Raw genomic sequence first — 16130 nt, forward strand, 5'->3', positions numbered from 1 at the left:
TTAAACAAAATATTTCCATGTCAATTTTGAAATCTGAGCAGAAAAAACTCCTGCAGCTCTTATAGCAGGATTATTTGGCATTTAGCATTTTTTTTTTAGCTTTTGGATGTCCTGACACATCTTTTTTGTCTTGTGGCAATGGTAACAGACACAAAATTGAAATGATACCTTTATCCTGGAAAGTTTGTGAGAACTTCTGGTTACCCAACTTCTAACTCTACCATCGCCTGATCTGAATCCCTCTTTGTGACCAATTTTACCTAGCAACTGCCAGCAACTACTAAAAACTTCCAAAAACCACTCACCAGCTGATCTGGGAATACACATTTTTCCTTAGTGACCTGTGGTTGCCAGGGGTAGTCACTGACTGGTCTCTAGGCCTGTATGACTGAGACCTTACCACTGCTTTCAGCCATATTCATTTTACCTTATAACCTTATAGCACCGTGTTTTAGCCTGTTAACTTGTAACTATATATTTGTTATGTTGAATGACCTACACAACACATGACTGGAGCTAAGTATTTTTTTTTAAATACATACATGTTGTCTCATTATGCTTTTCCTGTACATGTGGATAACGTGTTGTTTTAAAGCGCTGCTCGGCTACTGAGTCGCTCCACTTGGAAGCTGGACGTTGTTCATTATCGCTGGTGCTCTAAAAAATATTCAAAACACTGATTATTTTCAGAGGAGACACATTTGACACAGTCAAAAACGAATAAGTCCATACACCAAATAATAAACAGGGGTAAACAATGCATGACCATCACATGATCTGTGCAAAAAAATGCACCTAGAGAATTTGCAGCTTCTACACTGGAACTGCTTATGAAAATAAAACCAAGGTCTAGCAAAATGATTTGAGAACAAAATACATAAGCAAAGACTTCCACATCCTCAATACTCACAGCAGACAAAACCAGTCTTGTCCGTCTCCCTCTATCAGAAGGTCGATCTTCAGCATAAGACAAAGGATGACATGAAAGAGAATCAACAAGCAAAAGAAACTTGGGTATATGGGGTCAAAGAAGTATTTTGTTGTTTAAGTATGCACTGAACTTCACCCACTCTAAATGACCAGAAGACAGTTGCGAATTCCCCTGAGAGAAGTATCTGAGTGACCCACATTTATTATACTGATCCAAACATACACTGATAGTCATGAAAAACATCTCAATGTCCTGAAAAAACTAGTCTGACCCCTCACAGGGGTCAGACTAAGCCTTGATCTCAACACATTGGAGTCTGTCACTTCAATTAAATTGCCAAATTGTTCATACATTTTACATCTTCAGTTTTGTTCATAGAGCTTTACCATTGCATACCAAATGCAGGTATGATTTTAGTAATATTGCCACTGAGAAGAAATAACACGAGGTGGTAAATCAACACACCTGTGATGATGAGGATCATCCGTTTCTGATGTCGTCCTGCTCGGTTCTCAGCAGTGCAGTAATACTCTCCTGCATCAGAGTACTGCACACTGGAAATATGCAGGGACCCATCTTCTGCAGGCCAGAAGACAAAACATTATAAAACACAAAGAGCTGAGATCTCACATACCGTTTAGAAATTAGAAAAAAAATTCCTGTATACTTCCATCTCTGCCGAGAATGCTACTTATTTTATATGCTGAAAACAACTCCAAATGATGGACCTGGTGATTAAAATAAATGTTGAGAAAGTTCAAGCTGCAGCAACACTTGTGGTATATAGAACAACTCTACTGCTTGACTGGATCTGTGGCCTTAATCAGGGTCATCAAACAATAAAGTTGTTCTATGTGTTACATTAACTTATTCAGATTTTATTCTCTTCTACATACCTATGAAGTAGGGGACGTTGTGCCTGAAATGGTTACTCTGTTTTCATGATGAAAAGTAATGCAGAATGACTCCAGACAAACAAGACTCACCATCTATGTGTCTGCCTTCGGTGGTACTGATAGGGGACTGTGGCTCTGTTCTGCCCCTCGTCCAGGTGTATGTGATAGGGAGAATCCCCATTGCTCTGCAGGGCAGGACCACTAAAGTCCCAATCGTGTAGGTCACCTGATCTTTAAAGACCACTATTAAAGGGCTCACTGGCCCAAGCAGAGGGGAAAATTGAAAAGACAATATCAAAAAAGTCACATAAAGCTCATAGATCATAGAAGTGCCTTAAAGAAATAACACATACAAGAGCTGTTCTCCTATAAAGATTTTAGTAACTATGTAAAATTTTGAGGACACGGTATGTTCTGCTACCTGGACTATGACTCTTTAGAATTAGTTTATGAAACTAGCAATGTGTGCAGATGGCAAATAAAATGACAATTTCATTCAAATGGTCTGTTACTTTGATCACATTTGCAAGACTGGATTTCAAGGTGATCTCCATGTCCTTTAATTTCAAATTTGTAAGACGTTTGTACTACACAAGAAGAATTTCTCAGTTTCTTTCCTGTGTATAATTCAGTTCTTTTAGAAGGACCTTGGTTGCGAGCATGTACTTTTCTATAATAGCAACAGGTTTTTTCTTTTCTTTTCTTTAATGCATTTCAGCTTAATACCTATTAGATAATTATTCATGATTTTTCATTTTTGCAGCCTAGTTTTCCTGCACTCTCAAAACAACACAGTACAGCTGACATGTTAAAATGAATGATCACACACACTTGTTGATCTGCCAATGAGGACCACGCCCATGCTTTGATAATATTATGTACACTATATGAAGATACCTTATAGGGAATTACAAATTCACTGCAACTTAAAAGCAATATTAAATAGGGGCATAAAGCAGAGGGACAACAATCCCTTTGCCTTCCAGGCTAGGGTTTGCTTTATTTAGTACACTTATCAGTGGGTCAGACCAAACTCATATCTAAATCCTCACCTTCATTATGATCTAAAAGGTTTGCATTAACAAGAACATATCTGTCATCATACTTAGTATTGAACCAACCACAACATCTAAAGCAGGGGTAGGCAACTCCAGGCCTCGAGTGCCGGTATCCTGGAGGTTTTAGATTTGTCCATGATCCATCACAGCTGATTTAAAGGGCTAAATGACTCCTCAGCATTTCTTGAAGTTCTCCAGAGGTCTGTTAATGAACTAATCATTTGATTCATGTGTGTTAACCCAGGGTGGGATCTAAAACCTGCAGGACACCGGCACTCGAGGCCTGGAGTTGCCTACCCCTGATCTAAAGTGTATAAATGCTTAGTAAGTATCAGGCACATGCTCCTGACTTGACTTTGACTCGTCTATTGATCTGAGGAGTAAATACATTGCAAAACAGCAAGGTTTAAAATTTACCAGCAACTCTCAGGAGTGCTGTGCCATGGCTTTGTCCCAGTGTGTTGGTTGCCTCGCACACATACACCCCCTCATCGTAGCTCCGGACTGACTGGATGTAGAGAGTGGCATTTCTCTGTCTGAATAGGAAACATGAAAGCTGCCATATATTATGAACTGCTTGTATACAAAATTTTCAAAAAGTCAGAACACTATAACTTACCCCAATGCAATTTTGCCTCCTGTCTGCTTGGTGTGGCCTCTTTTCATCCAGCTGATGGACGGTAAAGGGTGGCCAGACACCTGACATTCCAGCACCACCTGAGCACCCAAAGGCACCGTCAATACCTGGGGCCATAGCTTGACGGATGGAGGGGCTGCCAGGAAGGGAAAGCACTGTCTGGAATATTATTATGCACCTATACATGTATATATATATGTATATATACATATATATATATATATATACATATATATATATATATATATGTATATATACATTTCCAGTGAGATAGTAGGGAGGGCTGCCAGATGTCATACCCAAAACACTGAGTGTTGCTCGTCTCGAGGTAAGAAATCTTTGAAGATGGGTGTTTGAGGCCCTGCAGAAGTAGCTGCCACTATCGTGCTCCTGCACACTACAGAGAAAATTATGAAAAGGGTCAGCAGAGCTTTTAAAAACAAAAATCAGCTGCCTGGAGCTGTATTTACAGGCACAATTTTATAACTCTATGACTTCATGTTAAGCGCTAAACATACCGTAAACAATGCAAATTAACTAAACTTTTTTAAAAGTTTTGGCCCAACCAGTTTTAATTTATACACAATTTTTGTGTTATATTTAATTTATCTAGTCATATAATGAGGCATGAACAATAAAGACCTGTGGATGAAGAGGTCTCCACTGGGCAGCATTGTTACATTTTCAGTGGGAGTGAGAAGCCGGTTGTTTTTAAACCAGGACACCTGCGCTGCTGGTCTGCTGTACGGAGGCCTACAGGTTACCGTAACATTTTTGCCGCTCTTCACCGTTAGATTTGTGGGCTGCTGCACAAAACTCCAGTCCATTTCTGTAAACACAAAATGTAAATCACTAATAAGTTTGGACATCTGCTCTTATTGGATTTTGCTGATTTTTACAGCATGGAATCTGCTGAAGCAGAAACCTAAACGGTTTTAACAAGGCAATTCACTTGCTTGAGTTAAACAGTTCAGAGTTTACAATACCAGCTGGAAGTAGGAAGGCTGGCTGCGACCTGATTGTCTCTTTCTGGTTTGATGCTTCACAGTGATATGAGCCCTCATGCTCCTTGCTCACATTTCTGGAGAAGACAAACACAAAAAATATTTTAAATGTAATTTTAACATTTAGGGATTCTTTTTGATTTTGTTTGCTTTTTTTTTTTTTCTTAGCCAGTTTAGAAACCAGTTTAGAAACACTAATTAATATTTGAACTGTGGGAGGAAGCCAGAGTTCCTGGAGGGAATCCCCCAGTGGCAGATTCAAACACAACAGTCTTGTTGTGAGGCAACCCTGCAGGGAATACAGAATATTTACAGAAATGTCTTCTTTCTCTAAAACACCCAGTCTTTATCCTTCCTCTTTAGCCTTCCTTCTTTTATGCACCAGTAAGAACCAGAAACTATTATAATTGTACCAGAAGAAAAAAGACAAAATCTTTGACTGTATCATCAACTGTCAACCACAGTTGGAGTTAAACAATAAAGAATTAATATTCCTGTTCTGCCATGCAGTGTTGGACCTGAATGTGAGCAGCTGTCCATTGTTTTGGAGGCTGAACGAGCCGGAGCAGTTCATCAGGAGGCACCCGTCTTTGAACCAGTGCACCATGGGAACAGGGAAGCCGAGAACACTGCAGTGCATGGAGACTTCAGTTCCTATAGCAACAGTGATGTTGTCAGGGCCCTGGATGAACTGCAGCCTCCGAGGGACCCCTGCAAGGCGGACAGTCACAGTAAGATACTAACCCTCTGCAAACACACACAAGTATGATAAATTAGTTTAGTTTTTTTTTAATTAAAGCAGTATTTTTGTTAAAACCAGAGAGCTCAGGATTTATATTTAATAAACTCTCCTGGATCAGCTGCAATTTGAAAATTTGTCAGTGTGAATTAAAGAAAAAGCCTCACCCTGCACAGTAAGTCTGGCTTGTCTGCTCTTCTTGCTGATGTTCAGTGAAGGATTGTGTGTGACACAAACGTAAACCCCTTCATCTTCTAATGTTACGTTGAAAAGATGAAGAGTGCCTGACGTTTTCTTCTGGTGCCCACCTCCATATTCACCCTGAGCAGGATGACACATACAGTATGGAAAATATGTCCAATATCAAAGTTAAAAGAAACAACGTGTATTTTTCTGTTTTATTTTTGCCCTGAGTGAAATAAAAAGTGTTTTTTCTCATGAGGCTTTCAGAGTCTCCTTGAGGTTTGTGAGTTCTTCAAATCAATTTCTATTTGTAAGGTTGCCCAGCATTTAAGTCAGCACTGTGTTCTGTGTACAAGCTCTGCAGACAGAAAATTTTGCACCTACAAAAAATTGCTATAGCAGTTTCAGTAAATGCTGTTTTAAAAAAAAGAAAAAGAAAAATCAGGGTAATCAAACTCCTAATCAATTAGTTTTTTTATATAATGAAGACGCCCAAGAGAGAAACTACAGCCTGATCTGATTATAGTAGTTTCCAGCAGTGCAGGTGGATGCCTTACACATGAAATTTATGTCCAACCATCAAGTTGAGGCTCAAACCATGGCTTTAAAATTCACAAGAAAACTGTTAAAAACATGAATTTGAGAATGAAATTGGCCTTTCTTTAGCCTGGATTTCTCTAAACTGCAGAAGAAATGCAAAGTGTAAAAACTGTTCTCCACTCTATGCCTGATTATTGTCTTGGAGTCTAATGGAGACTGTTACTACATTAATATCTACCAGATATATTTACTGCTTTTTGTCCTACTCTGCAAGAAAGTAGTCTTTGATGCCCTTCTAAAATCTGAAGTTGTTTTTTACCTGAATCTGTCTACCTCTTGTGACCACCTTTCCATCTTTGAGCCATGTGATGCTTGCAAGAGGTGAACTCTCCCCTGATACACACCGGAGGAAAACTCCCTCTCCTTCTCTGACTGTCTGGTCCTGCGGACTGAAGAAAACATCCTCCAAACCTGGAACACACACAGTGTATCCATTCAGTGTGCTTTGAATATGTTACTCAATATTTTATCCAGCACTAGTGGAAGTATTCAAAATATTTACTTAAGTAAAAGTATTGATATCACAGATATGGTCAGGCGAATGTTAAACTAAAACTGTTAAGCCTTACACTGCATCATCAGTTTGATATAAATGATGTGTCCATGTTGTTTTGCAGGGGACACCAACTAATGGTTATTTTCTTACTTGAATAGTAATAAATTGCTAATTTGCTGATATATTTCTTCAATCAGCAAATACAGATGATAAAATGTGAGCAACTTATCAATTTTACCCACAGCTGATAGTATCACTGTTGCTGAACCAGAAGTTAAAGCTTTAGTTTATTAGTAATTTCAATATTTGAACAGGATGGTAAAGGCATCTTCTTTAAAAAACCGAAACTATTAGTACTAGTAGTAGTAGTTTTATTATTAGTATATACATTTAAGAGTATATTCTCATGAGAGAATATGTCAGTTGCATGATTGTTTCCTTTTTTGTTTAAAAGTTTAAAAGTCATTATAAATGTAGTGTAAAATAATCCTCTGGAAGAAGAATAAGTGTAAAGTGCCATAACAGGCTACAGCACAAGTACATCTAAGCTTTACTTAAGCACAGTGCTACCACATTTCAACATTTTAATAAAAAAAAATTGTTATTTTTTTTTAATTTAGTGGCATTTTTATTGACCAACAACCCTTCTTTTGACTTTATCTCGTGGCCAAACTCAATAAAAAACAAAAGAGTAGATGGACTCACCAAACTGGGATGAGACTGCCAAGCCAGACAGGATGAGTAAGCAAAGATGGGAAGTCATCTGTGGGAGCAAACAGATGGAGACACACACTTGCATCCTATTGCCGAGCTCCATGGGAGCCACTCGGAGACCATCCTGCAGCTTCATCCATGGTGTCAGCTGGAAGAGTGTGCACACATAAAGGAGCTCTTATTTCTCTTTACTTACTATCACTGATGGAGACTGCACATTTACTGGCAGCACTGAGGTGTGTGATCTTCATTTGGCAACAGACACGCTAAAAAGGATCTTCAAAGCATCTCTGCAGCAGAGGCGATGCATGCTGTGTATCGCGAACTGCAAAGGGTTAAGTTTAAGGAGGAGACAGAAGCAAAACGTGACTATAAACGGTTATGTTGTTCTGAAGGGGTTTTTATCAGCTCTGTAGTGCTGTTGTTAAGCTACATGCAGACACACAAGAAAGCAATCAAATAGGTTTTTATAACACAAAGTTATCAACCAGTAAAAAAATTTGGGGGGATGAGGGATGAGGTTCAGTTTGGATAAATATACTGACACAAAACTGAGTAAACCTACTCAGTTATATTAACATGGTGTAACTTTTATATTAATGTTGTCCTTTTGATTTAGTATTAAAATAATGACCCATTGTTAGACACAGTGGGTTAGCTCATACCCAAGACATCACTTACCATTAACAGGCAGTAGTACATAGCATCATATACTTCCAACTTTTAAATAACCAGAATATTTATTCATATTTTAAGGCAGTAATTCTCAGATTTTAAGTGTTCAATCTGATGTAAAAATATATGATAGTGTTCCAGAGATTCTCCACAGTGATATGACTTTTATTTTCATACACTACACACCACAGAGACTGAACCTGGTGTTGCATAGAACCATTTCTCATCAGTTTCCAGTAAATATATTCAGCAGATTAATTTAAAATCCCTCCCTCTCTCCCTCTCTTTCTGTTAACAGCCTCCCCTCCCTTTCCCCCTCTGCTTCATTCCTATTTTGGTTGTGAGTCTGTGGTGCCGCAGTGAGCTCAGCTTTGTCCTCTTTAGTCCCTTGAATGGGCCCAGCCACTTTATAGAGCTCGCACCGTGGCCCTCCACTCAATGAAAGTGACATGAAAAGAGGCTGCGGAGCTTTGTACTGTAAAGATCAGTTATTGGTCCCTGCGAGGACAGCTACCCGTCTGATCGTATAGGCTTTCATGATCCTCAGTATGGCCATGTAAGGGCTCACCCTTTATTATTTGAATGTGATGATGAAGTTCCACGAGTGAACAATTATAGTATATAGTTAAAGCCAGACAGTGACAAAGTCAAAAAGCTAATAATGGATACATTTATTAGTATTTTGGGGATGATTTTTTAAGACAACCTCTGTATATAAAAAGCAGACTGCTCATGAATATATTAAAAAAAAATCAGAAAATACATTTTAAAAAATACAAATGATTAAGCGGAGCTTGATGTCTGGTCTACTGCCATTAAATTATTGCCGAAGAGTGAGCCATAAGAAAACCAAACGGCGAACAAGCATCAGGAAGCAACTAACTTGAAATAAAAATCAAAACAGTTCTATGATAATATTGACAGTGCCCGATTTTGCAAATTTGTCAAGAACACAACGCAATGAAAAAGTAGCAGATGAGACATTGGAGAGAGTTCACAGAAAATCGTATTCTAGGATTTTTCCTAGAATCACCAAAAAAGAAGACTCAGCAACAATGTTTCTTTCCACAATTCCTGATCTAGCTGCACAAAATAATAGTTCTAAGCAGATGGATTGGTCTACGTATTTCAGAAACTGTGGAACTCCCACACAACCATCTCTAGGGTTTGCAGAGAAAAAAGAGAAAATATCCAATGAGCAGCAGTTGCTTGGGTAAAAATGCCTTTTTGATGCCAGAAGTCAGAGCAGAATGGCCAGACTGCTTGACGCTGATAGTAAGACAATAGTAACTCAAATAACCACTTACTGTAAAATGACAGGATGCAGAAGAGCATCTCTGAACGCACAACACAGGAAAACGCACAACAGGAAAATGACGGTACAATTTATTCGAGCTATCGAAATTTGGACAATAGAAGATTATCATGACCTGATGAATCTCATTTTCTTCTGTGACATTTGGGACAGAATTTGGGATAAGAAATATGAAAGCCTTGTATCAACAGTTCAGGCTGGTGGTGTAATGGCGTGGGGGAGATTTCCTGGCGCACAAACTGAGCATCGTTCAAACACCACAGCCTGTCTGAGAATTGTTACTGACCATGTCTGAAAGCAGCCATGTTTAACACACCATGTCACAAAACTCGAATCATTTAAAAACTGCTTTGAACATGACATTGACTCACTGTACTCAAATGGCCTGCACAGTAGATTCAAGATTCAAGAAGTAATTGTATCTGGAACCTACAGAGCACCCTTGGAATGAATCAAGGGTGAATCAATGAATGAATCAATCTACATCAGCATGTTTAAGGAATGTTTCCAAACCCCTCATTGAATCTGTGCAACAAAGAGTTAAGGCTGCTCTAAAGCCAAAAGGGATGTGACCCTGTATAAGCAAAATGTACCTAATAAAGTGGTCAGTGAGCTTATTTTTACGAACTGATCCACCAACTGCAAAAAAAGAGGAAAAAAAAAAACGGGAAGCTAGCAATTGCAGTTCAGCTTTGTGCCACAGACTTACTTTCCCGTTTCTTAGAAAGAAAACTGAAACTAAGTGAAACCGCTCAGCAGTAAGTAACCAGGCGAGTGCTTTCTGGTTCCATTACACTCTACAGTTGATATCTCCATACTGGACAATTTAAACCAAAAGCGGTGTGAATGGACAAACAGAACTACATGCCAAAAAAAAGAAGAAAAAAAAAACTATCAGTAAATTTAGTTTTATAATTATCACCTCAATTGCTTCTGAAGAACAAAAGAAATCACCAGTGATGATGTGCTTAAAGCAATGACAAAACAGACATTAGTACATTAGCCATCACTGCTGGTGAGTTCAGCGGGGCTACGGGCTGCTTATACTCACATAATGCTAAGAGCCCGGGGGTGTGTATTTGTTTGACTCACAAGGCTCACAATAGATCATTTACACTGTTTAGCATGTCATTAAGATGTTTCTAGCCCACACACTCACTTGTAAGCTTCCTTTCTACAGACAACATTTGGCACAAACACTGAATTTCTGTCACCACCACTGAGTGACACCAGAGTGAGATTTTTGGCCCCGCACTGTGTGGCACTACATAGAAACATTAATGATCCAGGTGATGATGTAGCAGTCAGTTCACGGTTGGTAAAATAAGATGTTATAGCTCAGGTTTGTATGAGGAGCTGTGACTGTAGTATGGTTTTAAATGGACATAAGTTAAATCACATGATCAGCTTCCAAGATGATAACTTTTGCTCATCTTTTAACAGTAATTCACATGTTCTGAGACATACAAGCAATACACAAACAGCTTTGCATTGTTTATGAAAAGCAACAATTACATATTACATGTAATAAATACAGTAGATTTAATATGATACCATGAGTTAATTCACTATTCCTACTTTTTTTATTGTTATGATTCCATTTATTTTATTACCTGCTGCCTACATCTCATCTTTTTCTTTGCTTATTGACACTTAAGACCATGCCTTCAGTAGATATACAATAGACATACAAATTCAGGACCTGTTGTGCAGCACAAGCACTTTCAGAAACTACAAAATTGCAGCTTTTAATGTGCTTTGATATTAAAAGCTAGTTTGATAGTTTAAAGGTACATGTTGTAAAAAATAAACCTCGGATACCCACACATGCTGTTTTCACAAGATTTCTATTAAAATGTATCCACCACAGGGTTAATGAAAGCTCATATAGAGAACTGATACTTACTCTAGAACAATTTTCTCTGCGCTGGTGCCCATTAATTTGCTCTCAGTCAGTTTCTGTGTGCCTCTGCTCTTTTCTCTCCTGATACATTTGCTGAGCTTCAAGCTGGGAGTGAACAGCAAGCAACAGCTCACATATTCTGGACACCCTCCACACCCACTTAACACACACAATCTGGCACACACACACACACACATACTCTGTGTTCTAATTCAACGCCATCAGCTATAATGAGACAAAAACCCCAGTTATTTAAATTATTAGTATGATCATAAAATGACACTAGTGCAAGGAACAATGTCAAGCAAAAATATCCACACATTATAAAAAATAGTAGCTATGGTATTAAAACAGATGGATAGATTTAAAGACTGCATGAGTAGAGCACAAGTAAAAGTTTTTCCACTATAATATGCTGTCGATTCCCAAATAAGCTTAAATACTCTATATCTCTGTTCTTCCATTTCTTCTTTCAGCTGCTCTCTTTAAGAGTCACTACATTGGATTATCTGCCTCCATCTCACCCTGTCACTTGCATCGTCTTTGCTCACACCAACCCTCTGCATGTTCTCCTTCTCTCCATCCATTAAATTTTCTTCCTGCCTGGTAGCTCCATAATTCACATCATTTGTCCAATATATCTACTATTCCTCCTCCTCTAAACCATTTCAACCTCACTTCTCCAACTTTGTCTTCAAAACACTTCAAAGAGAATTGAAGTGATAAAACATCAGTTGCAACTATAAAGGTTTGACTTCTTATACCAGTGTCTGTATAATACAGCGACTGATTCTAATGAATGAACACCTTGCTTCACATGTGGCTACCATCCACACCAAATACCAGGAGGGATGCAGAAAGAGGTCAATGATTCACTAAAGCTACTTCAGCGGGACTCCGCAGTACCTAATCTCCTCCTTAGATTAACTAGGGGCCTTTCACTTGTTTTGTAAATGTGTAAATCACTTCTCAGATACCTGCTGAAATCAGCTTGCTGCTGTCTGAGTTTTGAGCATTGCTGGCACAATGTTGTCTAAGCTGACGTCACAGCAACACTTAATAAAGAGCACTATTTAGCTCGTTTAACATGCAAGAGGTGGTTGAACTGCTCCCTCTTAAATGTAGGTTAATGGGAATGATAATGACTGTTGCAACAGAATGCAATCAACCTATGTAGAGGATCTGAGTACTTAGGAAATAATTCCCTTTGATTTTAGTCAACCATATATTATATGCAAAAAATGGCTTTAAAATGATTAGTTCTGCCATTTGGTGAGACATGCTCAGATTGTTTGATGGACTCAAGATTTAAAGACAAATTTTGGAGCTGGAAGGAATTGAGTCCTAACTATGTGTGTAATCCCTTGAATTTGCCTGATGTTTTTAGTGGTATACGTCAGGAAATGCATTTTCATCACCCTTAGCTTTAAATTTGGTGCTAATTAGCATGCTAACAGGCCAAACTAAGGTGGTGAACAGCTAAACCTCAAACTTAAAAGAATAAGTAGCCTGAAAGGATACTTATGTCTTAAGAGTTGCTAACATAGCTTTAGACTATTAATGTTGCCTAATCCACAAAGTGACCAATATTTTATATTAAAAAAGGAGAACAACACAGAAACTGTCCATATGGTGGCTTCTGTCTCATTTATTCACAAGGACATGTCTACAGCCAAATACTGGGTCCAGATGAAGTCCTTGCAAATGTAAATTGGCAATCCATTCAGCATAATCAAATGGAAATGAAAGTACAAATGCACCGATTTATAATCTATGCAGGAGGGGTCATTTTAATTAAGCAGACAAAGCAGACGTAGCGGGTGAAATGTAACACTGTTGGATTCAGGACAACATCAAACACATAAATCCACCAAAGACTCTCATAGTCCCAGTTTTCCCACTGTGGCAGAACTGTGTTTAATGTAGATTCTAAAAGACACTCTGACTTTGCTCAACACTGAGCAAAAATGTTGATAACAGTTGAAGTGATGACATATTGATACATGAGCTATTGACTTAAGTATTGTATATATTGTATTTCCTTAGGACTGAAGGATGATGGATTTCTTCTTTCCAAACTGCATGTCTGCACAAACAAGATATAGAATTTGTATTGTATACATATTAATTCTAATATTTTTTTAATGTATTTTTTACATTTAGTACAACTATAGAACATCACATTACATTTCACAACACATATTATCTGCATAATAAACCATATTGTTTCAGTGCATAAGTTACTGTTTTGCAAAACACAAAAGGGCACAATAGCACAAACAAATGACAATTAGATTTGCAAGAAAATAAATACCACTCATTGCAGGGGATTGTATCTAGTCTAAAATGTTATCCAAACAAATTTCCACATCATTCTTACGTAATTTTCTGTTTGTAAACACAATAAATATACCAATAAATAAATACAACCTGTGCAGTACCCTTTCTCTGCTTCTATATAAAAATACAGGAGGATGAAATATGACCTTAAAACTAAAATCTTTAGATTTATCTAAGGCCAAAAGGGGTGTGACCCAGTAGATAGATCTAAAATTAGATCTATCAAAATTTATCTTATCATTTTTATGCTGCTTTAACTGTGTTACCATGGTATCCCTTTTTTCATCATTTGACTTTTGTTTTGGTCGTTAAAGCCTGAGCTGAGTAAATCTGCAGATGTGTGTAGGTTGTTGAATAAGATGGTTATTTGTCCATTCATCTTAGTACAAGGCATTCATATATATCCTCAAGGGCTACCTTTATTTCATTTATGTCCAATTTTAGATCTAAAAGTCAATCTGATTTTTGATCCTGAACTTTAATGTAGGAAAATTTTCTTATTATAAGGTATCATATCTGTGTGAAAGTTTAATATGTTTGTTGGGTTGTTGGTCAAAGTCATGACAGCAGTGCCAGAAACATAACAGGTGAGAGGAGGAGGAAAACCGGAGTGATGAAGATGTGATCCGCTGCATCGTGGAGCTCGTTTAAACACAGGGCCTGCTCCAGCATTTGGTGGGTCTCAGCACTTATCCCTAAAGGACACAGTACAGAGTTTTTTTGTTGGGATAGAGACAACTAAGTGCTACAACAAAGTCTGCTCTGAAAACCAGAATTGGAGAGCTCACCATGTTGGGACCACTCCTTCCAGGCGTGCAGATATTCAGGGTCATGCTCCCCACCAGTAGCTATATTCAAATTTGATAAAAGTATCTATTAAGACTTTGTATTTTTGAAACTCTATCCACTTGTAACAAGAAAGCTCTGTTTTTACCTTTGGAGTGCTCAATCAGAAGATGTTTCAAATCCCTGAGAGCCCTGGTGAGGTTCTCCAGTTGGTGCTGCAGGTGGAGGTTTTCTTCTTTCAGAGTGTGGATGGTATCCTGGAGCTCGTAAGCTGAGCCGGAGTGTGAAAACAGAGAAATTATCCAAAGCACTGCGGTGACATGCATAATGGAGAACATTGTGGCAAATAATAAATGTGCTGTTGCTGGTCACAGTCCTGCTGAATCTCTCTTCAGCTGCAGAGTGCTTTAAAGTCAGGTGGAAGTGTTAATGTTATTGAGGAGCTGACTTGTTTCTGTGTCAGAATTGATTCACTGATGGGTAGTTAAATGCTCTTGGCCCGCTTACCCACTCAAATGGATCAATTGTTCTGTTTTGGATCTTAGAGCTCAAATTACAGACACGGATAGAGCTGGTTTGGAGTTAATAAACCTTCATCCTAAAGCAAAAAAAACAAACAAACAAAAAAAACAAAAACAAAAAGCACCTGTGAATTTGAGCAGTGCACTGAAGAAATTAAGTCAGTAAGTAGTTATCTCCTTAAACCTACTAATAGTCAGACAAATCTCTGTGTCTATATGACAGTTCGTCCCATCCACTTTAAACTTGGCAAGTGTATTCTTGGGGTCTTTTAAATGTGTCTTCCTTTATTTGGCTATCTTTGTGAGATTTGTGGATTCTCATTAGCTATATTTGTAACTTTTACAGCTAAGTGCCCAACCCTTTATCTTACCCTAACATAAATTTAATTTTAACTTGTCCCTTCACCCCAAAAAGACAATTCTTTCACAATTCTTCATTACTTTGCTTGCCTAAAACGAAACTGGTTCTCAAATGATTATTTATTTATGTATTTGTTGCTTTTGGTTTCCTGTAAATAAATAAAATACTTTTTATTTACTTATGCTATTTAGGTACGCTGCACTGAGCTGTGGCCACAAGGTGGTTGATGCCTGTCCTGGGGGTAACCCCCAAACCAGATGGTGGACACCAGAGGTAAAGGGAACCATCAGGCTGAAGAATGAGTCCTATTGGGCTTGGTTAGCCTGCAGAACTTCGCAGGCAGCCGATATATACCAACAGGCCAAGCGGAACACTGCCCAGGCAGTGGCAATAAGTTGGACGTGTTCCTGGTGGGTGTTGGACTCTGCCAGGGCTGCCCTTTGTCACCAATTGTGTTTCTAATTTTTATGGGCAGAATTTTTAGACGTAACCAAGTGGCGGAAGGCTTCCACTTGGGTGGTCTCCGAATCTCGTCTCTGCTTTTCTCACCTGATGTGGTTCTGTTGGCTTCATCAGGTTGTGGCCTCCAGCTTGCACTGGAGTGGTTCACAGCTGAGCGTGAAGCTGCGGGAATGAGAATCAGAACCTTTGAGTCTGATGCCATGGTCCTCAGCTGGAAAAGGTTTGAGTTATTGCCCCAAATGGAGGAGTTTAAGTATCTCGGGGTTTTGTTCACAAGTGAGGGGAGAGTGGAGTGTGAAATTAACTGACGGCTTGTGCTGCAGCTGCAATGATGCGGACGCTGTACCAGCCCATCATGGAAAAGAGAGGGCTGAGCGTAAAAGTGAAGCTCTCGATTTACCATTTGATGGTAAATCAAATGGTCAATCAAGCTTTGTGTAGTGACCGAAAGAACGAGATCGCAGATACGAGCAGCAAAATGAGCTTTCTCGTGCCACTGATGTGTGGCT

At 38.6% G+C, this 16130-nt stretch overlaps 2 protein-coding genes across 2 annotated transcripts; both read right to left on the reverse strand.

Annotated features, from left to right (window-relative positions):
* Positions 1-38: 38 nt before the first annotated feature.
* LOC113034362 (neural cell adhesion molecule 2) lies at positions 39-4889 on the reverse strand. The gene is made up of 7 exons (XM_080308873.1): positions 4165-4889; positions 3822-3919; positions 3505-3658; positions 3303-3421; positions 1918-2085; positions 1397-1510; positions 39-957 (listed from the first exon to the last, which is right to left on the reverse strand). Exons 1-7 carry the CDS (start codon positions 4389-4391, stop codon positions 644-646), a joined length of 1194 nt encoding a protein of 397 aa, XP_080164999.1. The 5' UTR covers positions 4392-4889; the 3' UTR covers positions 39-643.
* Positions 4890-9419: 4530 nt separating this feature from the next.
* LOC145432211 (uncharacterized) lies at positions 9420-15252 on the reverse strand. The gene is made up of 3 exons (XM_080308874.1): positions 14426-15252; positions 14280-14339; positions 9420-14186 (listed from the first exon to the last, which is right to left on the reverse strand). Exons 1-3 carry the CDS (start codon positions 14613-14615, stop codon positions 14050-14052), a joined length of 387 nt encoding a protein of 128 aa, XP_080165000.1. The 5' UTR covers positions 14616-15252; the 3' UTR covers positions 9420-14049.
* Between the last annotated feature and the right edge of the window lie 878 nt (positions 15253-16130).

This window comes from Astatotilapia calliptera, chromosome 12 (genome assembly GCF_964374335.1).
Source record: "Astatotilapia calliptera chromosome 12, fAstCal68.1, whole genome shotgun sequence".
Lineage (NCBI taxonomy): Eukaryota > Metazoa > Chordata > Actinopteri > Cichliformes > Cichlidae > Astatotilapia > Astatotilapia calliptera.